Source organism: Megalops cyprinoides, chromosome 1 (assembly GCF_013368585.1).
Source record: "Megalops cyprinoides isolate fMegCyp1 chromosome 1, fMegCyp1.pri, whole genome shotgun sequence".
NCBI classification, from domain to species: Eukaryota; Metazoa; Chordata; class Actinopteri; order Elopiformes; family Megalopidae; genus Megalops; species Megalops cyprinoides.
The window spans coordinates 48,173,449-48,199,093 of NC_050583.1; the positions used below are offsets into that span (position 1 = coordinate 48,173,449).

Genomic DNA, 25,645 nt, shown 5'->3' on the forward strand with positions numbered 1-25,645 from the left:
AGAATAAGGAGTATGCTTCACAAGAAAATGCATCTATGAATATATATTAAATATATGTAACTTCTTTCCATATTGAAATATATTAATAGATAGTAGTGTATACAAGAATACTTCACATTATATGAAATGACAAGTGTACAGGGGAGTGTCATTCCCCTTCATGGGGGACGACAGAGCACCTCAAATGGCTGAGAGACAGATTAACAGACAGGACAGACGGACAGGACAGATGTCAGGACTCAGACATACACACACTGTACACTGCTTACATATTAAAACACAGGCCCTTCTCACTAACACGGATAAGTTTTTTTCACACAGTAAAAGGGGTGGGTGGGGGTTAGAGGGGGTGTTTCATGGTAAAAAAGACCCATAAACACTACAGCTCCGAACCTAACTGGGGCTCCTTAACAACGCTCCAGTTTACAGTTCAGTGCCTTGTTTTTCAAAGCAGTGGCTTCATTGTTCCTCCCTCCATCGCTGCCCTCCGGTACCAAACTGGAACAAAAAGGGCCTTTTTCTGCAGGGGGGCCCCAATCCCGCCGTGGACCTGATAAACACTCATGCTGAACTGCAAAAGTGTCTGCAGTTCCCTAACAGCACTGTGGAGCTTCATGGACCTCTCACTTGTTTAGCTTTAGAGACTCTTGCAAAGAATATTTTGCTTGGAAAACATGTCCCAGGCAACACTTCACAATAAGGCCCTGCTCATTAACAATTGATACATGATCAAAAGTTGATTAGTAGTGAAGTATGAGGTAATGAGGAGCAATTAAAACACCGTACAGCTGTATTCACTTTGTAGCTAAACAAATAATAATAACAAAAATAGAGGTGGGTTTTTTTTTTCATGTTATGATCTGCATTGCGTTTTCAACCCTTTACCGAGACAAAGAAGCAGAATTTCTGTGTCAGACATGCACCGGAGCCCTGGAGCACTGAGGGCATGACAGCTCAAACTCAGACCATCTGAGGGTGTGAGACAGACACACAGCACAACGATCACTGGGCATAATCTACCACTGCACCTGAGATGCAAGCACTGGGCAAAACATGTTAATAAACTGACTTATTTTTTTAGTGAGGTAGGTCAGACAAACTGCAAAATCAGGATTAATATTTATAAATGTTCACCTTTGATGCGTTCAGCTCCATCGCCAATTCAAAATAGTTACAACCAGCCACTAAAAGAATAACTCATAATAACTGATAAACAGAGCAATTAAAAGCAGCCATGAATTATGGAGAGATAAAAAAGAGGGTGCCATAAAAGAAAAAATTCAACACTTTCACCTCTCACCTCATCACCCCCCCAAAAAAAAAAATTATATATATACATTCTTAATAATGCTGAACACAGCAAACAGGAAAAGTGAATATTAGCAGAACCAAGAAAGCAGGGAGGACAGCATACTGAGAGAGAGAGAGAGAGAGGGAGAGAGAGAGAGCGATAGAGACAGTGTCAGCTCTTAAAAGGAGAGCTGACTGGTGCCAACTGGAAAAAACAGGTCCTTCTATACGTCTTACATGGGAGGTTAAACTCCGGTGACACACTGTGCTGTACATGCTTGAACTCTTTACAGAAAGACGGAGGAATAAAGTCTACCTTTTTAGTGGATAGGTTCAGAAAAAAATGAGGAGCAGGTCTGCTGAAATATTTGGCTTGAGACCAAACCATCAAGGAAGCAAGCTCATGAAAAAGGAACAAAAATAGAATTAAGATGCAAGGCATTCACTGCAGATATAATTCTACAGCACTAAGCCCTGAAACCCTATTGTTTCCCAGTTGTGCATGATATCTAAGCTTTGTTGTTTTTGCTTGTTTGTTTGCTAGCTTTTTAATCAAATCTTTGTCCTGGCTCTCAGCTCTGAAAATGCACCGTCCCGGTTCATGCCACTGACACAAACAGAGCCCAGCAGTGGCCTCTCTGTGAGAGGAGACATCTCTGCTATGACTGAAACCAACCGTGTCTGATGCTGTTGGCTGCAGTCATCCAATTCCAGTTCCACCCATGAACCTCGCGTTGGCTCTGATGCACTGGCAGTAACTCTGGGAACAGCCCACTTCTGCAAAAAGCCATCCCTGCCATTCTTTCTGCCTCTCATTCATTTCCACTCTTTTTTTGTAAATGAATAAATGTAAACTGAAGGGGTTGCATATTTGATTGTGCTTATATGCAGAACACTGTCCCGAGGGGATTCTGGTAGGCATGGAAGACACAGAATGCACCTTCATTACACCTTCATTACAGAGTGGCTGGAGCATGTTATAAACATCCAATGTGCTCATTGCTGCTGCCAAGACAAAAGCTCAGGTGTTCATTTCTGTATGACCTTCAGTGCACCTGTCTCTTCCTGCATGCATACACTAGCACAGGTGTAGAAAATCAGTTCTATCAGTATTTGTTCCAGTCACTTGGATTTTCTAACAACTCTTCAGTCAGAAAGGGAACTAATGAGTGAAGTCAGCGCATCGGTGGAGCAAAAACATGCAGTTACCTCTACTTCTGCATGTCAGAAATTCCACTGCAACCTACATTCCCAAGGGAATTACAGCATCTTTTTAAGGTAAAGATTGGGGGAAAGCTCAAAACTTCCATCACCAAATGAGTAAACCAAACTCACACCATGTTCATTTGCAATCAGGGTCTAAACTGGCACGGTGTGGTACCTGATTCTCACCTGTATGGGTTCCACACCAGCGTCTGGCTCTGGCACCTGGATGCGCCTTCATGCAGAGACTGTTTCATTGACCACTGCAGTGTGTAAACAGCTGTAGTGTACAAACGTACCCTGCCTCTGACCAGCTCTGAAAGCTACTCACTCAGTTTTCAGTAGAGCTGGAGCAGTTTTTCTTAAGATCACATCTGACATGTCAGCAGACAGCTTCAGCACCAACTTAAACATGAGTATTAAGGACGTATTGCTCTTAAAACGTTGTATAAACCAAACAGCCCCGTTACAAACCCTGGCTTGAATCACTTCCTCAGTGTGGCAGTGTCTTCTTTCTAACCTACTTATTTATTGCATGGTCAGGATTGGGACATCCTTTTTTGTACCAGGAGGTCACACACCCTTGACCAAGGCACATCCTCATGCATTCTTTTATTCCCCAGTGCTCTCCCGTGAATCTCAGCATTCCTTTCGCAGACACGCCCCGCGCACACCCTCTACACGCCTCCTGAGGCGAGGAAGCGCGAGCGCTACTTATAGAATCGGAAACAACGGCGGAGGCGCGTGCACGCCTTACAGTCCCTAACGGACCCGTTATGATAAGCCCCGTCGGAGTGCACACTGTATGTGAAAACCAGCCATTCACACACTGCCACATTAACTGCCTCGCACTGTGTCTAAAAACAATATTTTTTTACATTACCCCCATCTATCATAATGATATCATCTGCATCTACTGTCATATTCCATGCTTCACAAACTTAAAGCATATTTTGGCAGTGCATTTGTCCAGATTTTGACAAGCTTCATCTTTTTTTTTCGTTCGTTCCAAAGCTGTGAATGCACCCTGGTGATATGGCGACCAGACACCAGGCTTAATTTGAAATGATTTTCAATCTAGTCTGACACGCAGACGCACACACCCGTGCGCGCATGCACATCAGTGTCAGAGTGTTAATGTTAATGTTGCGGTTTCTTTTACCATGTTTTATTCAGCAGAGACTCTAGGCTTTATTTAGTGTCTCGTTTGTTTTGATTGTGCTATACAAAACCTACAGGACGCACATCTGTCCTAGTGGTGTCCTTATACTTGTTTAATTATTGACTCTATGATTATGTGTTTAATCCCTTTCTGAGGGGACCACGAACTCCAAGCAAAATTCTGCACTCAGGGAAACAGGGATGCTTGTCCCTCACCTCGTGTGAACCGATATCAGCGCCACACAGGCTCGGAGTTTCCTTATCCAAGTAAACATGGGTTTCAGAGCACCACCACACAGCCTAGGATACGAATCAGACATTGTTAATAAGAATCGTATGACGTCACTTCATCTCCAACACGCTGACCAGAATGAATCAATTTAAACGTGATTTGGCACTGGCACACATTGTCAAAAATGATAAAATTTAGAGCGCTAGTGATAGGTTTGTATTAGAGCTCGAGAGTTTTTTACGTTATTTCGTTGATGATGATCAGCATGTTCCAGTGTGATTATTTTCACATGAATTCAATGATATTAAATCAGATGAATTGGACCTCATTTCTCAGCAAATAAGCCCTAATTCAAGTTAATGTGTACTTTGAAAGAAGCCCTTTCAAAATGTGATCTTTTATACATTTTATTTATTGACCAGATGCAATCCTTAAGATTTGTTTTGCCTTATGTTACTATGCAGTTTGTGTTCATGTTGTGCACAAAACCCACGGGTGCGCGCTCTGATTTTGCTGCGTCCTCCTCCTTTCGCCCTCCCCTCTGCGTGCTCCCAGCTCGCAGCACTCTCTCGCCCTGCCTTTTAAAGAAAGGGTACGGCATGAGAGCTGTCAGTTTGACAGTGGACGGGACGTAGAGAGGAGGTGTTGTTGTCTCGTTCAATTTTTTTTTCTATTTACCCCCAAGGACCCATACCGTCGTCGTCCCCCGTTCTTCTTTCTTTCTGTTTAAAATTGCACGTCAGTTACCTCATCTCGGTTAAAATGTACAGGTATCTGGGGGAGCTGCTCACCCGTGGAGCGAGCGGTGCGCTGGCCTCGGGATGCGTCGACTCCGCTTTACCGGCTTCCGCGTCCTTGATGCGGGTCCGCCGCTACAGCGAAGCCGTCGGAGAAAAAGAAGACGACCCCAACTTTTTCAAAATGGTCGAGGGCTTCTTCGACCGTGGCGCGGCCATTGTAGAAAACAAACTGGTGGAAGACCTCAAGACCAGAGAATCGCCGGAGCAGAAGAGGCATCGCGTCCGGGGAATACTTAAGATTATCAAGCCTTGCAACCACGTATTGAGCGTGTCTTTCCCTATAAAGCGAGATAACGGAGAATGGGAAGTGGTCGAGGGTTACCGTGCCCAACACAGTCAACACAGAACGCCCTGCAAAGGAGGTAAGCTGCCCCCCCTTGCAGCGAAGATGTTGCTATGATGGACAGCAAGCCCAGTGCGTTAGACGGGCACCGGGCTCGCGTCACTCCGAGGTCTTTCTTCAGCTGAAGTTTAAGCGTGGGGCTCAAGTGTAGCAAACAGAATGAGCGATTCGTTGAAATATTTGTATACAATCGTGTGGCGTGTTTAACGCCGTTATGCCCTGGCCGAAATGACTTTTGGAATTGTTGGGACAATTCACTTGACAGTTGACGATTCGGTTGACAGCTGAGCTTTTTTTTCCCGAAGCATCAATAACCCTGCTGGTCTAGCTAGCTAACGTCAGAGAAGCATGCTTTTCTCTCCTCCCGACCGTGTAGACGAAGATGCATATATAATTACCACAATGTGTTGGCAGTCACCCAGCTTGACGACCTAATGAAGTCCTCTACAGAACAAATGATTGAATTTGAACATCGTGCTTTAGTTCACCTTCTGTTGTGTAGCACTCTTATCAGTCCAACAGTATTTATCGATAGTTGAAATTATAAATAAAGTAGATATAATATCGTAATAGACGTAACGACTATCAGTGGAAACTGTTACCAGAGGACTGCCAAAGTGACTCTCGTTTGTTTTAGCTAAGCGCTGCCATTGCGCTCTAAGTTGCCCATTCAGTTTACGCGAGCGTGTTGCGGAGCAGTAGCAGGTGTTTGACTCGCTAGCTGCTCTCTTCGGTATGCAACAGTGTAAGTGGTGTAATTTCAATACCAAATCTTTTAGTGTCAGAACAGTTTTGCTCTGCTCGAGGTAGCTGATACCAGAAATTATGAAAACCCTACTTTTTTTCCATAATATTTTTTATTTATTTATTTATTTTTTAACACGAAGAAATACAGCCATTCATTCATATATTCATATAATATATAAGACAACATAAAATTGCTGCATTAATTACTTTTCAATTTTACCAAGAACATTGGAGGTGTAATATCGCGTTTTGCTTTAGGCCAATCCCTCAATGCAATTTCTACAACAATGCGTATGTTTTCAGATAAGACTGCTTCAGCTATACATAATATGATGAGATATAGCTTTTTAGATGTCTGTCTTTATAAAATTTTGCATGATAGGAAATGTGTGTGTGTGTGTGTGAGAGAGAGAGAGAGAGAGAGAGAGATAAATAGGGTGCTTCATTCCCCAGAGTTCATGGATTGAGAAGGCTGGGTGTTTTTGGATTCATGGTGCAACAGTTTTCCGCTGAAAAGTTGTAGGGGAGGCATGGTCACGCAGTACAGCTTACCGCCGAGGCCGCAACGTATCGCGCTCGAATGCAGCGATCCATTCACGCCCCGCGCGTGTAGTACAGTACAGAGCGCAGCTGTTGGCGTAACCGCCCACCGAGCTCTCTAGCGTGCTGGAAAAAAGGGAGCCAAATGTGGAAATGACTCAGGTGGTGTTTTACAGGCAAAGACAACACTGGGCATAAGGCAGGCTTTTCCAGCACGCACACCTCCTGCTTCCTGTATCCAGGAATATAACCTGCTTTCATGTCTGTCACAGCTGATGCCCGGTGCTGTAACTCTTTCACTTTGTTCTGTCCTGGGTTTGTGGCGTGATCTGTGAACACAGGAAATGCAATTGCTCTGATGATCTATCATGCAGGAGGGCTGAGGAGGTTTGACATGTTGCAGCCCACTTTGCCCTGCGCGGGCAGTTTGTCTCTCTCAACAGCAGAGTCTGAATGGCCTCCCAAAGTGCACCATTACATTACATTACATTACTGGCATTTAGCCAACGCTCTCATCCAGAGTGACTTACATAGGTTACAGTTTTTACATGTTATTCATTTATACAGCTGGATATTTACTGTGAGGCAACTGTGGGTAAAGTGGTTCACTACCACCCCTATACCGGCTGATTAACTCTGCAGAAGTGTGGTCAAGGACAAACGTGAGTGTATTTTCACTGTCATTACTGTTTGGTCTCAGGAGCTCTGTATTCACCAAGCGCTCCACTTGGTAGGGCTGCTCTGCACCTCCTAGTACTGTCACTGAGAGTCAGACTCACTCATGTTAATCAGTGTCAGGGTGAAATGTGACCCTGCAGTGGGGAAAAACCCTGGTGTGGTACATGAAGGGAGCGTACGCTCCACAGAAATGCAGGTTTCGGCTCCTCTAAAGACTTAATCTGGAGTGAACCATGTCTGAGTGAAGAATGGACTGTGGGCACATGAGGCAGGGGCTGATGCAGCACTGGCTGCTGGGAGATTGGGGGAGGGGTTGGGGGCGGGGGGGGGGGGGTGGTTGGGGGGTGACACAGCCAGGGCCAACTGTAACGGAGATACTGCCAGAGGGCAGACCCAGGCGGTCCTGTCTTTCAGCCTCATGGCAGGGGTGTCGCGCGTTACCAGCAAGCGCGAGGCGGGCCGCCTGCTGAACTTTGGAGTGACGGGGGAGCAGCCATCCCTCCCTCCACCTTCGGACGGATCTTTATGAATCGCTCCTGAGTGGCTGGTGTGACAGCTCTGTGTGCCATTGCTGACGACCCCACTGAGGAGTGTGTGATGTGTCCCATGTGGGAGCGAAGAGTTCGGTGAAGGTGAAAGAGGGTAGACAGACATGGAAGGTGGGCAGCATTTGAAGGATCCCTCCCCCTCTCCTTCCCCTTCCCTCCCACCACCCCCAATCCCCGCCTTCCCACTAAGTGCGTTGCACAGCTTATATTACATTACATTACATTTTTTAGCAGACACTCTTATCCAGAGCAACTTCCAGCACAAAAGAACAGAAATGTATACATTTGATTTGAATGAGCAACAGTGTCACACCAGACTAACAACACTCCCAGACCAGAGTGTGAGCACAACACCATTCTACCCCTACCTAACCTGACTAGACAGCCGAGAAAGCACAGGCACTAGCCAAGTACGCACTACCATACATCACAGTCACTTGATCACAGGATCTAAAACACATTGGGATACTACACATACGGGGGGGGGGGGGGGGGCAGTGCACCTTTGAATTGCAGCTCAGAATGAGGTCACGCTCAGCTGAATTTGATGAAACTAGACTCAACCCGTTGCCACGGGGTCCACAGTATCTTCTGAGGGGTGGTGGCCGTGAGAGTGTGATAGGTCACCTGCAGACAGAGAGGTGCAGAATAATACAGGGACATCAGGGCAGTTTGAATTGCATGTGAAGTTCCTTGCAATTCTTTTTCTTAAAAGCTTTTGCGAGGTTTCATTAATTTATAATAAAAAACTTTTTATCTCCTGTTCTGTCATAATTCACATGAAAGATTATTTTCATTTTGATTCTCTGCACACAATAGCCTGTTTGCAGCCATGGAGGCTGTGGGTTTGAACTGACAACAGTTGGTGCCTTACATCGTGTAAGCCCTGAGCCCCAAAGTGAACAGAGCACAATCCTCCAACACACCAGGGCGCCACCCGGTGGCTGTTTGTCACACTGCAAGTCCCACAGTGCACCACAGCAGGGCACACATCAATTGGAGGATAGATGGATCCCCACTGACATCATAGTTGTCTTTGCATGCAGCTCAGTGGCCATTAGAGGGCGCTGCAGTAGAGAAACAAGGGCACCCTGCCCACATTCCCACCGATACCCGCCACTCCTGCCAGCACAGCACAGCCAATGTGTTCCCCCTTTGTGGGCTCCCACTCATTGGCAGCTGATCATAAGAGATTGAACCCACGGCAAGCGGTTCAACCTGCAGTCAGAGCAAGCACTTTGGCTCACTCAGCCTCATGGGAGCCCCCAGCTGCTGTTTTTTTGTCATGTGGTGCTATGCTATAAGCGGCTGGTAAGATAGCAAACATAGTATGTTAATGTGCTGAATAACTAAGTAATACTCTTTCACTGTAATGTCTATGTGTAGTGTGTCTATGTATGAATGTGTGTGTGTGTGCGTAGATTGAAGGGCAAGATGTTGACATCACCCTTCATGTTTCTGGTGTGACATGACTATGATGATGTCATCCTACAGCCTGCATCAGTCTGAGAGGTGATATGTATCAGGACAGGATCGGCCGTATCTCTTGCTCTGACTTCGATATAGGCTTGCTTTCCAGTCATGCTGGAATCCAGAATTCACTCCTTCAGGTTATCTAAAAATGTTCACATGCGGCTGTGTTTTTGCCGTATGCGGTCATGCCCATTCCTGATTATGTTTGTGCATGGGGGGGTTGGAGAATGTTCCGGATTCCACGATGAACACGATTAAAACAGGACATGTCCCCTCAGGGAGGAAAATCTTTCATAAATGACAATTAAATGCGGGCGCATTTTCCACTGTAGCAGAGACCCGCTGTGTGCTCAGTGCTCAGGGGTCCAAAGAGGAGGAGAAAAACAGTGAATATAAATCAAAGGCTCCACCATATCCAGTGTCCAGCCCGGCCTCCTGTCCTGTCTCTTTCTGGGAAAGCAGAGGGCCGGTGTGTGAACCAAAGCAGAGCGGGAGCGAGTCACAGACATGGCACAGAGTCACCAGCTCCCTTTCTCTCTGGAACCTCTTTCCTAGAAGCTGCAATTTCTTATCAACGAGCAGCTGCAACCATTTTGGAGAAGGAGATGGCTGTGTGCGAGACGAGTCAGTTTGTGATGCTTCTGGCTTTTGTTTCATCTGAGCCTTTAACAGCAGAATTGGATGAGTCTTTCTGCTTAATTTATGCAGGTGACCCGTCGCTCCGGGTGCTCAGTGTTTTACTATGGAGACTGAATCATCTGCATGAATTTAGCATAACAGCTGCATAATAATTACAGCAGTGGGATAATAACTGACCCGATTATGTGGCAGTCCAGGACCAGGGCTGCATAACCCTGTTCTAGAAACAAGGGGTGTGTGTGTTTGTTTCTGTTAGTTTGAAGTGCGTGTGCGTGTGTGCGTGTGTGCGTGTGTGCGTGTGTGCGTGTGTGCGTGTGTGTGCGTGTGTGTATGTGTGTATGCAAGCTTTATTTTTAACATGGACCATTTTGGTTTACAAGCAAGATTTTGTTTCGCATTGTCACAGTTCTGCAGTCTTCAGTTTTAAAGTATATCTGCAGTCAGATTTTAAATTAAGGTTAAGTTAAGGTCAGGTTTCAGGTAAGGTTGTTTTATTCAGGTGGGGGGGGGGGGGTGGCAGGGGGGGGGGGGGGGGGGGGGGGGGGGGGGGGGGGGGCTTTAGCAGTGGGGGGCTGAAGATGCTGCAGGCGCCCTTTGCTCCTAGTGACTCTCTTTAAATGGATTAGAACTACCGATCTCTTTGAGTCCCAGGAATGGTGAGCACATTACCAGGCTAATTGGGGCTTTGATGGTGGCTAGCTCCCTTGTCTCTGCTAGCACAAAGCTAATGTTGGTCCTAGGTCTGTGATGTCTTCAGCAGTCCATAACTCAATTATTACAACACATGAGACAGTAAGCAGCTAAAATGACAGAAGCCCTGCTGAGCATACCTGCATTTTGCACACTGCTTAACACCTTTAGTCAGCACATTGTTTTATTTGACTTGTTACATATATTAAGGATACAGCAGCAGTGCTTTTCTAGGGGTTCAGACTCACAGCCTTGGACAGTTTAAGGCCCACAGCCTTGCACCCCTGAACCCCCCCCAGGGAAGGTTTTCAGACTGCTGCAGGGACAGCTGCAGTCTTAAGCTTTGCCCGTCTGTCTTGATGTCACCGCTGGGGCGGTTTAGTGTCAGCCTCCTGGGGATTAAGAGGGCAGGGCTCTGGTGGACATCTGGAGAAAATGATTGAAAGGGACTAGCGCGATGGGTGCTGAATCTGGCCGCTGCAGAGCTCAGGCACATTAAGATTGGTGCTGTGAGGCTGAACACACACAGAAGGGTGGGGGGCAGGGCGGTTTGGGGGATGGGGGGTTCAGGCACATGAAGACAATCACTTATGCAGCTCTGTGGTGACGGCTCATGATCCACAGACGCAGCAGGGTTCGCTGTCACGCACACTGCGCGAGCAGGGTACGCTAACAGCGCTGTGCCCATGGTTTGCTTTGTTACAGTCATCAGTCCGTCTGAAAGGGAGAGAAAGGTTTAGGATTTCGTTTTCTTTCTCGGCCCTCTCACCCTGCATCCACCATGTCAAAGGCACGTTTCTAATCTCAGCTCAACAGATTTACGTCTGACTCCTACAGCTGCCTCTCCCTCCCACAAGTCATTGTGGGTCATCATATGCTCAAATCTTGTAAATGCAAGGAAGGAGGGAGCAGGGCACTGAAACAGTCATTTGTTGCTGATATGCTATGAATCCAGTGGCAGTGTAGCACAGTGCTCAGGAGCAGAGCTCATAACTGAAAGGTTGCTGGTTCAATGCCCCACTACAGCACTGCTGCTGTGGCCTTGGGCAAGGTACTTAATCCAGAATTTCTTCAGTAACTATCCAGCTGTAAGGGTAACATGTAAAAAAATTGTAACCTGTGTAAGTCGCTCTGTATAAGAGCACCTGCTGAATGCCAATAATGTAATGTTATAACATGAATCCTATCGCACAAAAGCCAGTAATACTCCGCACATGTCTAGTTTCCGAACGACTTCAGTCCCTCTCTCCTGCATGATGCGGTGGACATACTCAGGTTCACGCAGCAAATATGCACCCACAGATAGAAAGGAGGCAGCTCTGGAGGTGGCGTATGTGATAAACATTTCCTTTCAGCTCCTTCCGCTGGCTGAATTTAGATTGTGAAAGTAAGCGCAGGCGAGCGTGGGGGCTTGGAGCACTGCCTCGTCTCCTGAGCGATGCGGACCAGAGCCAGGCGCTATCTCCAGACTGAGGGGAGGCTGAGTGTGTGTAGACGTGACTGCAGGCACGTGTGAATCAGGCTGAACACTGGTGGGCCAGGAAGCCGGTTTGAACCATGTTGCCTGAGGAAACCTTGCTGAATCCTAGCAAACCATTTTGAACCCTGTTGCATGAAGATACGTGGTTGAACTCTATTCCCACAGGAAACCAGTTTGAATCATGTTTCCTGTGGAAAACTGGTGGAACCGTAATGGCTTGGGAAACCAGACTGCCTGAGAACAGCCCTGGATTCATCAGGTTTTGTTTTATAATGAAACTTTATGGGGCAGCTGTAGTTGCTTTCTAAACAATAAGTGACTTCACCAAACTGCTGTCAGTTCATCATGTACATCAAGCCTACCTAAAATTTTGAAATTTAAAAAGGTAAAAAAAAATTATTTATATATATATATATATATATATATATATATATATATATATATATATATATACTAATATAATATACACTATATGGACAAAACTATTCGGATGCCTGACCATTACATTGTAATGACATTGTATTCAAATACATATACTTTAATATGGAGTTGGTCCCCCTTTTGCAGCTATAACAGCTTCCACTCTTCTTGGAAGGCTTTCCACAAGATTTTGGAGTGTTTCTGTGGGAATTTGTGCCCATTCTGTAGAGCATTTATGAGGTCAGGCACTGATGTTGGACGAGAAGGCTTGGCTGGCAATCTCCGTTCCAGTTCATCCCAAAGGTGTTCGATGGGGTTGAGGTCAGGGCTCTGTGCGGGCCAGTCAAGTTCTTCCACACCCAGCTCATCAAACCATGTCTTTATAGTCCTTGCTTTGTGCACTGGGGCACAGTCATGTTGGAATAGAAAAGGGCCTTCCCCAAACTGTTGCCACAAAGTTGGAAGCATAGCATTGTCCAAAATGTCTTGGTATGCTGAAGCATTAAGATTGCCCTTCACTGGAGATAAGGGGCCTAGCCCAAACCCTGAAAAACAGGTGTGGCCAAATACTTTTATATATTGAAACTCTAACTTCTGCACTTCATGTCGATGGCCCTCACAAGGTTCAGCTTAGTGAATCCTTTGAACATGTGTAACAGCTTTGTGACTCAGTTAAAACTTGAATAGAAGGCCTAAATTCACTGGAGATTCATCCTGGCACCAGGCACACCATGGCATTGTGTGGTTACAAAAACAGGATTCATTGACTTGCCGTGATTCAGCTGGACTGAGGGAAGCTTTTTTTTTTTTTTTTTTTAGTGTGGCATTTCTCATTACCGATCTGGCCTTGAAAGCCAGAGAGCTGTGGTTGCCAGTTCACAGCTTGAATTGGAACAGTTCTGCTTAGTATTTCCAGCAAGCATGTTTGGATTGTATTGTTGTTTGGCCTGGATACGGTTTATGAGCAGTGCAGCTCTCACTGACCTATCCTCTCTCCCTCGTTTTTTTTTCCTCCAGGTATTCGGTACAGTTTGGATGTGTCTGTGGATGAGGTGAAAGCCCTGGCCTCCCTGATGACCTATAAGTGCGCCGTAGTGGGTAAGTGTGGCCTCACCACTTACTCATTAACAGACATGTGCACCTGCAATCCAGCAAAGTAAAAAAAAAAAAACACATCCCACATTCACTTGGTTTTATAAAATTTGTTCTTTTATCTGGAATAAATTGTGGACGTGCCTTATCTGAAAACCATCCTCAATGTTGTGTTAAATGTTATTTTTTTAAATCATGTATCTCTGTTTTTTGAGCACATAGTTGGCATACCATGTGCTATGTAAAGGTTCAACCATTTTCAGTACTGCAAGATTGTAGTGCACAGCACCTTGTTAGTAATGTGTTCATTGTTCGCTACATGTCATGACTAATTTTTTTCTGGTGTGCTCTGAAAGATGTGTGAATAGTGTAGTATGTTTCATAATTCTTCCACATACCCTTACTCCACATGGAGTTGAGTTAGCTGTGTTCCCCTGAGTAGTATAGACTCACCTGTTAAGTTACCTGTGTTCCTCTGAGTAGTGTAGACTCACCTGTTGGGTTAGCTGTGCTCCTCTGAGTAGCGTAGCCTCACCTGTTGGGTTAGCTGTTTTCCTCTGTGCAGTGCAGACTCACCTTTCCATTCCTGTTCTAGATGTGCCGTTTGGTGGAGCCAAAGCTGGTGTGAAGATCAACCCCAGGAATTACTCGGTAAGTTACTTGTGGGACACGCTCCTTTTCCTTTTTAGGGGTGACCTTTCCCTAAACGTGGTTTGTTATGAAGTTGATCCTCTTCCTTCCATCTGATTCACCCCGCACATCAGGGAGGGGAAAATCTGCTCTTCAAGTGCCGGAGTTGTACCTATTTTTTTTTTTTTGGTCTGCCCAAGCTCCTGATTACATAACTGTATGAGTTATTACACTAAATTACCAGAGGTGACCAGGTGCTGGAGGTGCCACGCATTTCAAGCATACAGTTACCTGCCTTAATTTAGCGAAATAATTTCATCCGATTATGTGGTTAAGAGCTTGCATGGAACCAAACATAGAACTATCTCTGGCTGTAGATGTTTCTGCATGTGCTCACAAGCATTCACCGGAGTGGATTTAACAGCTGAGCTTCGCTGTCACACCCCCAAAAACAAACCAGAATCCCCCTACCCCCCTTTTTCATATTAGTAGTGACAAGAGACCAGAGGATTCATGAAGCCCAGAATGGGTGGGGCTATCTTGCCTTACCAGTCAGTCACTGTTTTGAACCAATCATCGTGTTTCGCTGTGGAGAGTAAAGTCTTCTGCTTCGATCAGACAGAGTCAGTGATTGACAACATGTGGAAGCTCCAGCCATTGTGTTGATTCTTGAAGCCTGACTCCCCTGTTACTATAGAGCCCAAGTCAACAGCACCCTACTGGCCATTTCTGTGATGGCCATCTGCCACGGTCTTCTCAGAACCTCTCAGTGCTCCGCTCTGTGTGTGCATGCGCCTCTGCACCCGCAGCACTGGGCTGTTCCTGTCTTCCTTTTGCTCTTAAAATAGCTCGGCGATTCCAGCGCCCAGCGTACCAAGAGAAAATGGCTAGTGTGTGTCCTCAGGCTGTTAATGCAATGAGCGCTGAGCAGAAGGATGAGTCTGAATTGGAAAAAATGAATTTACTAGGGTAAATTGGACAAATATTGGAACCACTCGACCCCAGCTTCCCCTCCCCTGTGGCTCCTTGGATACGCTGAATATAGTTGTCGGTATTATGTACGTGTATAACTGTGGTTGTTTTTTTCGTGGATCAGAGGAACCACAGCGCATAATTAAATGCTGTGTTGTGCTCCTTGTCACGGCAATCTGTTGGAAGATCCCTGATGCTGTTTGTGGAATGGACATGTGGGCCTGTGCCCCCAGCCAATCAGAGAAGGGGAAGGGTACTGAGCCTGCAGCATGTTCCTGTGCTTTTGTCATTTTTCCTCTTTTTCACCTCTCTTTCCCTCTTCTCTTTTTCCTCCTTTTCTCCTTCCATCTGATGGACATGTTTACGCTCTGCCCCAAGCAAGCGTACAGAGTCACTCGGTTCAAGCAGTGCTGTGCGGTGAAGGAGGTTAAAAGGGCAGATGGCTGAACGGTCACTGGTCACATTATGTGTGATATTTTTATTTTCTCCCACTGCCTTGGTGTTTTTACGTGGTGTGACAGAAATAGTTACAATACAGAGGGCAAATTTCTCCCTGTAAACACACTCCACGTCTAACACATCTAAGCACAGGGCTAAACCTGGCAAGACCATGCCCTTTAACGTAAGCTTGCATTATGCTTTTAATACCACAAGACAATTACCAGAGTAATTCTGGAGACAATTTCCAGAGCAATTCTCGGTGTCCTGGAGGAGGAGTGGTGCTGAGCTTTCAGCAGGCAGATGGAGGGGGAATTTCTGGCTCATGATTCGGAGAGGTGTGAGACTCCGGCCCAGCACCTCCCCACTCAAACCCATTCACAGGCTCAATGACTGAAGGCCATGGCAAAGCAAAGTGAAGTAAACAAATCTTTCAGCCTAATCTTTGCTTTAAAAGGCCTATTGACTCTCACCACCAGCTTTGTTCATAATAAATCACCTTCCACCATGTTTCCCTCAAGAGACGGCAGAACCTCTGTTTGTGTCTGAAAGGATCTGTTCCCTGTCTGTATGTAATTCTCTGATCTGCTTCTCTTTGTATCCTCCACAGGACAATGAGCTGGAAAAAATTACCAGGAGATTCACCATCGAGCTGGCCAAGAAGGGCTTCATTGGTGAGTTTTGTAGCTTTAGATGAAGACACCTGCAGTATGTTTGGTGAATGTCTCTTGGTTTATGAACATGTGGTTGTGTTTACAGTGAGTACTGTGGAAACAAAATCAGAGATGGCAAGTACATCCTGATAGTGTCCACATGAGCAGCCCTGAGACAGGAAGGCAAAATATGAAATGAGATTGTGTTTATTCTCCCTTAAATTGTTTTACCTTTATCACACAGACCTCTGGACTCAGTCAACATTTGTCTCCAACTATGACATACAATTAAAGTTTTTCTGTTTTCAACTCAAACACTTTTTTTTTAATTTAGTTGGGTGATTGCTGAACTCACTGAAGAGAGTTTGTGAAGGGAAAAACTAATGTTTCCATTTATTTCTGAGCTAAAGTTAAAGGACAAATGTTAATTGAATTCAGAGGTTGAAGTGTCATCAAGAATGTCAGTTTGACCTCCAGCTGTGGTGATCTGTAGGTGTTTGGAGAGCTGGGTGTAAGAGGGAAGATTACAGTTGATCCAATGAGTTTCAAAGTGCAGAATTCAGTGACAACCCCTCCATACACACTCACACGCACACACACACACACACACACACACACACACACACACACACACACACACACACACACACACACACACACACACACACACACACATACAAACACATGAGGTAGCCATGTCTTTACGAAGACATTTAAGAGTAACACTGCAGTCCTACAGTGCAGTAGTGGATAGATCATCGGCCAGCCATCAAGCAGGACTATAAATACAGAGCTGACCCCACCCCCTCCCGCTCCCTCACAGGTAGAGGGTTTAGCCAATCCAGCGAGTCAGAAAAAACACCCTCCCCCCTTCCCTGGTCGCTGTCCCAGCTCACCCTGAGGTTCTGTTTTTGGAAAAGTGTCCACGAGGTGCAAGGGGCTGCTCTTGCATGCAAGGGCATTCATTTGAGCGCCTCTGTATTTACTCAGGCCAGTGGTCCCGGCATGCGGGTGGTACCCTAGTATGACACATGACCTTCTGCCATATCAGGAAGCCACCTGCTTATCATATACAGTGAATCTGCCTGCTCAAAGCCAGTGTAACATTTGAAAAATTGAAGAACTGTGTGTTCTGAGTTTATGTGACAGGTGCTGATATCCCCCCCCCCCTACCCCCCCACCCCCCCCCACCACCACTCCACCCAACCTGTCAGCTGACGGGTGACGCGCTAACCACTTCCTCTCTCCGCCTCCCTCTCAGGACCTGGCATTGACGTCCCCGCCCCTGACATGAGCACAGGGGAGAGAGAGATGTCCTGGATCGCTGACACCTACGCGAACACTATCGCCCACAGTGTAAGTAAACCTGGCGGCTTGAACTCCAAATGCCAAAATGCCTACAGTGTAATTTTGAACCAGTCTTTGATTGGTTCAAAAATGGCTCCTCAGATCAATAGAGCCCCAAGGCTTGACAGTGACATGCCTAGCGAACCACAATGGCTGTCCTGTACTCCAACACCAACAACACCGATACATGACCCAAAAAATTACGGCCTTATCCGTCTCCAAAAGCTTTCTACTCATGCTTTTCTTCCTTTGAGAAGATATCTGTGCTTTTTGCCATCTCCAAAAAGATCAAGACAGAGAACTTATAATATATATATATATATATATATATATATATATATATATATATGTATATACATCTATATATAATATGTGTGTATGTATATATATATATATATATAATATGAAAAAGAGGCATTTCTCTGTGAGTCTGATCTGAACAGTCCTCTCCCGTGTGAGCTGTGATTGGTGGAGTGAAGGCATATGGGAGTAGGTGTCATTAGGGCTGCATTAATCGGTTTTCGGAGGTGTACCGCGATGTTGAGCCAGTCACTGCCATTATCGTCATAACAGCTTTTTTCTCCTTATCTGAGAGTGCTGCCATCCACATGTAGCTTTTGGCTTGGTCCATGGCCTTTTCTACACGTATCCGGATATTTTCGAAAACTCACTTTTTTCTATCAGTTTTGAAAAGGATCACGTCCACATTTTTTTTTCCATCTTTCCACACCAGAACGATTCTAAACGATTCTAAAACGCCCATACTTCTGCAGTCTGCACTGAGCATAGCATACACATAACATTTGGCAAGCGCATCACGTCATTGTAACCTTGTGGTTACAAGAGAGAAGTGGTATGTGAGAGAGAAGTGGTATGTGAGTCTGGTGTTGAAAACTAGTGAGCAATTGCAACTGTCAGCAAATAATGTTATGGAGGAAAAAATGTATGATAACCCCTGTCTGTACCCATGTTTATTAATTACAATGAGTAACAAAACTCACGGAATGCTTTTAACACTTTCGCACGTAACTTATTTTTATGCTATGTGTTACGTTACATGGTTCGTTGTGTTTTCATTACCGTTATTAAGCCTCTCATTGTTGTAGGTTAGCATTTGCTATATTTTTTAACGTTAAATCACTGTTTCCTCAAAGCTAAAATTAGCTAGAATTTTTCCAATCTAGTGTTCTAATCGCACCGGTTTTTATCATACACGCTAACCGGTGTGACCGTACCCGCGAAAGGGTTAAATGTGTGTAATAGCCTATTTCTTTAGTTAAACTCTTTCAGGTCAACAATTTCAGCATAATAAGGGACAAGTAACATCAGATGAATGGATAATTAAACTCAGGGGGGTTTGGTTGCGGTATTACCTCAAACTGCAAGGTGGCATTCTATGAATACCGCGGTAAGGAAATGTCTATACTGCAGCCCTAGGTGTCACTATCCCCCAGGTTTAGCTCTTAGAGCTGGGCATGCACCCAGCCATCCTTCCTCATTCTGCTCTGTGGTTCTGCTTGTCGCTGAAGTCTTTGAGCAGTTCTGGAGTGTTGTGTTAAGATGTTCCGAGAATGTGAAGGACTGTAGAGTTTTTTTCAACTGAGAAACTTCAGGCCTCATGGCATTTTGCCTTGTCTCTTTCTCATTAGTTTCTCGCGGTGCTTTTCTGATGAAAACTTCCCACTGTCCTAGTTTTCCTTATCGGGTTCCTGTTATTTCTGCAGTGGCTGAGACCTCAGCCTGCCCTAAGCCAACACCAGGCCTTCAGTCTTCCCAGAAACTGCTGATTGTATTAAATCTTGTGTATCTATACTGTGTTTATGCATGTTTGTAAGATGGGCTGGTATGTTAAATATGGAGAGCTGGAATTAAATGCTCTGTTATGCTTTTAGTTTCTCGCCTCAGAATGCAGAAGCAGGAAAGGAGAAACATGGAAAGAGGGATGCCTAGGTGTCCGCAGCCTGTATTGCCAACAAAACAATGAGGAGATACCATTAATGTGTACATTTTTGTGTTATCCTGATATGTGGTTGAGCATACCTTCTGTATCAGTGTGTTAGCTGACCTGAGTGTTCACTTGGTTTTTTGACGGCTGTCCTCATATCAACCTGATAAAAACATTTCTTATTTGTCACCCCACCATAACAGCGACAAGAGGCATGTGTGTATGTGGAGTAGCCATGCTAGGTTTGTAGGAGAGGGCTACTTTCAGAGGAGACTGTGGGCAAAATTCACCAGGCTGTTCTGGCCCAGTTCCCTTTGCTTCCACACAGGCTTTTCTTCTGGAACTTTTACTGGGCTTGAAACTTCTAGAATCCTGTCCATCGCTATGGCAACAGCTCGACAGCGTAAACCCGCTGTGTGCCGGCTTGCACCCTGGTGTTTCCAGCTGACTGATTAGAAATGCACCAAATACCACGCAAGTCAGGGAGCTGCACTCTCAAAGAGTGTGTATGGGTGTCTTGGAGCAGCATTAAAATCACACAAACATAACTGCACAGAACACAAACTTTTGAGGCTTGTATTTTTTTTATTTGTTTGTTTTTGAGAGGGCAGGTGATGAAGGACGTTTAAATGTCTTTCTTAATGATGCCCAAAAGTAATGGCAGAAGAACACATTCGCACAGTCATACAAATTAATGTTTTTTTTGGTCCATAAAAGTTATTTCTTCTTTTTCCATTTTGGGTCTTGGGGAGTGTTAAATGTTGTGAATAAAAATAATGCTGGCTGTGATCCAGTGTTCATTAATTTATTGAAGCCTTTGAAAGGTTTGTGGTGGATTGAATTTCCATTATGGGTCACTAGAAGCTTCTTAAAAGGGTATTTGACCTGGTTGGCTCACTCTGGGAATGGCCATTGTGTGCAGCCCTCACATTATCTTCCCCACGGTGCTCGGACTGCAGGGGGGTTGTGGGAAGCCAAAAGAGGCTTGTCCTGCTCTCTGCCCCTGCTGCTGGGATCTGATGTCAGCTTTATCACCCTGAGCGCATTAAGTCTTTCAAATCCATTCAGACCCCCCCCCATATTGAGGTGCAAGACTTCTGAGTCTCAAGGCCTCTGCTCACTTCCTTCTCCGCTGAGAAAACTGAATGATGGGAAATTAATGGGTTTAGTTTTATTCCATTGCTTTCTGGGTGGGGTTTTGAAGATGTTTTGCTGCTCTTTGCTTTAATAGTTTCGAATGCTTTTTGTAAATGGCTGGGCTCATTCCTCCCTCTGGACCCTCTCTGTAGGAGGGTGTTTGAAAAATGTCCCACCACTGCACTCACACTGCTCCGGAACACAAATTCATTTTGCTGTTTTGCTGTTTTGCACCGGCTCCTTGCCGCACTGCCAGCTCTGTCGCCATGGCAGCAGGGGAAGTTAGGTCAAGATTGTGCCGAACTCATTTTCTTTTTTTACTGCATTGTGCGCTCACAGTCTGCAAGGAGGCGGAGTTGGGAGTGCAGTGATTGATATTCAGTAGAAGTGAGTGCTCCGCCTCCACATCCTCTGACAGGAGCGCCATTGGCTAAACAACAACGTAGTTAAAATAGTTAAAAGTTCCTGTGCATTACTCACAGTACTTACTGTAGGATTTTGGTCCAGATCCCTAAACCAGCTCACTCAGTGCAGCATAAGAGAGCACAGATCCTCTCACTTAAGGTATGCAAATACCTGTATTCATTTGTCTAGATGGCCTTATTGTAACCACAGTTCTGCTCACAGACTTCAATTGTCACTTTGGCTGCAGCTGGCCATTGCAGCAATTGGTACTTCTAAAGAAACCGGTGACGGGTGATTGAGAACTGTTCTTGCTAGGGAAGATAATGTAATTACCAGACCTCCTGTATTTCACCACCTGTATGCTAACTATTGTCGATCCTGACCAAAGCTCTGTATCAGTATAAAGAATGCTTTCGCTGAGTGCTCGGTGTTCAATTTGACTCCGCTGAACCCAGAGTGCGTTTCATGTATGTCTGACAGCTGCCGTTCCTGTAAATAAAGAAGTCTTTTCCGCGAAGATCGGAATTGCGCCTTGCTTTTCCTTACAGTACAGTATGTCACCAGGAGTGGTCAGTCCCGCCCCACCATCATTTTAAAGAAGGAAGGATGGGGAAAAACACACTGTAAATGTATTTGGCTACAAAGGGCTCTGGCACATTATGCATTAAAAACAAGAATAAAATGCATTCGGAAGCTAATTATGATTGCATACGTGGAAAATGCAAAGAGAGGCAAAATGCCTTGTTTTTTTAATTAAAAAGGAGATTCTATGTGTGAGTTCCTTCAAGGTTTGAAGTCCCTCACAGGCTTCAAAGCTTGTTAAAGTGCAGTTTATTTAGGGGTATGTAGCCTGCAGTATTTCTGAGAAAGTTAATACAAATGTAATATTTTACATCCTGAAGTTTGCTAATGATATGATATCTGATGTGATGCAGATCTGATCAGTGCAAGTTTGCTCATTTTCACATGCAGTAATCATGTTGTGGTTAGCATATGTTATGTTGGAACCTTCATACTTTCTTCATCCTTTGCGCACAGATGCTTATCAAAGATTTTCCTCAGTTCAGGACACAGAAGCTTTGATTACCTTTGGACCGTGATGTGTATAACTCTTGCAGTTCAAAAAAGCAAGCATTGCACTGTGGAAAACATAGTTAGTAAATGTGTGATGTTTAGAAAACAAGTAACTAATATTTTTTTTTTATGGGAGGCTAGTTGTTTGATGATGTCAACTCGATTTGCTAACTGAAAAGAAATTATGTCCAGGATTTGTTCTGGATTTATTTTTAATATTATATATTCTTTTGTTTATATATGGCTGCTGTGGCAATGGAAATACTATGGAAGGCCAATTGGTCAACATAAGGGAGGTATATTTCTCAAAAGTTTCAATAATGACATTCAATGTACATACATTTCAGTAGGACTTTGATAGACAGAAAGATGAAGATATCTGATGCTGGAACAGGACGTACCAACTTCTTTAAAAATAGGTGGCAGGGAGATTCCCCTCTAGCAGCTGAAGTCTTGTGTTCCAGATCACTCTGCTCCACAGTGACCTCTTCTGGCATAACAGACACCCTGCTGATATATTTAAGATGATTAAATCCACAGTGTTCTGTACTGAGGCAGATCTAGGTTTTGTACTTTTTTCACATCACATTGCTTGAGTTTAAAGCGAACCATTCTCAGAACAGAGCCATTCTAGAGAAATACCAGAGGATGTTTACACACAAGATCACTTGCGCTGTGTGTATTTTGGAACATATGATAACACAGATAGACAAACTTGTCTGTTTCGATAGAGAAAACCTGCATTTTTAATGGCTGCAGACTCATCAGTAGTCTCTCTCTAGGCTTGGTGATTTATTTTATTCTTTATCTCTATCTGCTCTCATATTGAAGAGAGACCAACTGGTCTATAGCACAACAGTTTGTGCCTCTGCCTAAGCTGGTCTGAGTTCAGTATCTAATTAGCTTGGCTGATAGATGGGTGGAGCATTAGGACAAATGAGCCACAGCTGGCACTGAGGCATTACTTCACTTCTGGCTCTTACCAAAGTTCAGCTTATTCATCCCTTGGGTAAAATCTCTACCTCTGAGAATCTAGCCCCGAATTTCAATGACCAAATGCCTGACAACCCAGCCTTGAGCATCAGATCTGTGGCAGTGTTAAGCGACATGTCCTTCTTCTGCCTTTTCCTCTTGGTTGTTCCTGCTGCAATGAGTCGAGAGTGAGTACCTGTCTTTTCCTCCACCTGCGTCTACACCGGGCAGCACTGGAAAGGTCTGCTTGGATCGCCTCAGTGCCACCTGTCACCAGCTTGCTCTGAGCATGTGACACGTTCCCCTCCACAGTCACCCGGGATAAAACTTTGTTGTGCCGTCACACGCCTACACACCTGTTTGTTTAGTAACACCCAGACTCTGTAGTGGGGTCTGAATGGCACGGCCTTGTTTATGAGGCACTGAACAGTTCCTGGACCTCCGTGCAGCTCCGTTCTGTTTTCACTCACGCCTCTCAGGCCTCCCCTTCCACCAGCCGTGCACGTTTCCTTTGCAAAGTGCATGCGCGCTCACCCGCCGGTAACGGGGACACTCTGAGAAACAGCGTGCAGGACTGCACCTCCTATTCACCTTTGATACCGTGCACACATCTGCACGGTTGATTTGTTTCTGTCGGTGTCAGATTGCGTATGTGTCACGGTTTTGGTTCTTGTCATTCACTTTACACTGTGCAATACTGCTTATCTCAAAGCCTTGACGTAATTTGTTTACTGAACTTGACAACAAACTAGTTCCATTCATTTTGCACTTGTGTGCGTGTGTGTCTGTCTGTTTCTCTATACAGGACATCAATGCCCACGCCTGTGTAACCGGAAAGCCCATCAGCCAGGGAGGCATCCACGGGAGGATCTCAGCCACCGGCCGCGGCGTGTTCCACGGCATCGAAAACTTCATCAATGAGGCCTCCTATATGAGCCAGCTTGGACTCACCCCCGGCTTCCAGGACAAGACCTTCGTCATTCAGGTACGAGAAACCGCCAAACACACGTTGACATCACACCAGAGAGGCAGGGGAACGCCGACAGCCTTTTAGGGGTGTCGTTCCGTCCCACGGACACAAGAGACCCAGAGGTACGCACAACAGTATGAAGATCCTGTGGCTGTTGTTGCTTTGAAAGTTTCCACGAGTTTTAAAGTGTATTGAGGAAACTGTAAAACAGCTGTGGCGGTTGACGCAAACAATGAACTTAAACAGAAAATTTATGAAAGATTTGGTTACTGGAGCCATGCTGTAATTAAAGGACATTTGGGATCTCACATTTTAAATTTTTGAGGGAATTGTCCAGTTCACTTAGGGGCTCAAATCAGGAAACTCTGTGAGGTTGCTATAGATACGGCAAATGAAACGTTGTTCTGTCACCATTTGAGCATAAGGCGTTGCATATTATGGTCAGGGGATTTGTCATTAGCCCACAGTAACTAGAGTCTGCAGCAGTAATGTGTAATTGGTTCCATTCTTCAGATATAGGGTGAGTTTATTTAGGCTAGCATTCCTAGTCACACTACAGCACCATCTAGTGGCTGAACAGTCACCCGTGAGTTTCTCACTTTATGTCCTTGAGGGGTGGGCCTGTTCTCCAGTTGGCAGTTGCTCTCCTGTAGTGCACTTTGTGAAGAATAGCCTGCATGTACCAGTGCTCCTGAGGACAGCAGGGGATGCTGTGGGGAAGCAAATTTAATACACACCCTGCGATTTGAGGGGAAAAACAGAGGAAAACGCCTCAAAGAGAAAATGGCAAAACCTTGGATACGTGGCGAGACAGCAGCGAAACTAACCACAGTGGGACTTCCTGGTTATCCTCTTGGCCAAAACTGGCAGGGACATGCAGGCCATGATATCTGAGACCCTGCGGTTTTCACAACCTTTCCTGTGATTTGCCACGTGTCTCCTGGAATCTGGCACCCCCAGCAGATTTTACAGGGGGGGTTTCGAAAGCCTAAAGGTCAAAGGGCAGCAGAAATCCCCCCACGAGTCACCCGGTGCGGCTGGCTGCTGCCTCTTACTCATAGTGTGGGTCTCACCAGTTGCCTCAGAGCTTGACCCTGGAGGCAGGCCCCGTCCTGTAAGCCTGTCTAAATTGCCCCGGACGGAGATTCGCGGAACACATACAGATGAATCGCACCAATGACGTCACTAGCAAGATTAGGGCCACATTCAGTGACTCAAATAGCTGCCTCTTCTGATGTAACTCTGTAATCAATGACCAGAGGTTACTCTAAGCACTGTGCACATGTGTGCTGTGAGCTTTTCCTTTTTTAACTAAAACTGTGACGCGGGGAAAACCAATTTCACGCTCTCTACCAATCAGGTACAATCACTTCATCCTGGAATGTAATTTTCTTTGATGGAGATTTACCGATTTACTGTCGTGCACAGAAGGCAGAGCAGATTTTTCTTTTGCGTTATATTTATCAACAAACACTTGTGACGCATGGGTCATTTCTCATGGCAAGCTGCTTTGAGTTAGTTTTGATCCTATGGTTTAAGTAGGGAATGACATGGATAAAATCATGTCTCCTGCAGAGCTTAGACTGGTGATGGATTATGACAGAGATGAATCCAGTGAAGGTGGGAAAAGTTGAGAATGCGAAGAATATCGATTAAAGGATTTATATGTGCCTCAGATCACATCATGCATTGATTTAATTAGGAATTGGAAGGAAAGGCTACAGAGGATGGTGTGATTACAGAGACAATCCACAAGGTGGCAGTAG

At 45.2% G+C, this 25,645-nt stretch overlaps 1 protein-coding gene across 1 annotated transcript in view; it reads left to right on the top strand.

Moving 5' to 3' along the window:
• Positions 1–4,399: 4,399 nt before the first annotated feature.
• LOC118780725 (glutamate dehydrogenase, mitochondrial) overlaps positions 4,400–25,645 on the top strand; it is a 29,506-nt gene continuing 8,260 nt past the window's right edge. Inside the window, exons 1-6 of the mRNA XM_036533386.1 lie at positions 4,400–5,048; positions 13,262–13,342; positions 13,932–13,987; positions 15,987–16,050; positions 17,291–17,385; positions 23,715–23,894. Coding sequence (XP_036389279.1) covers positions 4,649–5,048; positions 13,262–13,342; positions 13,932–13,987; positions 15,987–16,050; positions 17,291–17,385; positions 23,715–23,894 — 876 coding nt within the window. The 5' untranslated portion in view covers positions 4,400–4,648. The remainder of the gene's footprint in view (positions 5,049–13,261; positions 13,343–13,931; positions 13,988–15,986; positions 16,051–17,290; positions 17,386–23,714; positions 23,895–25,645) is intronic.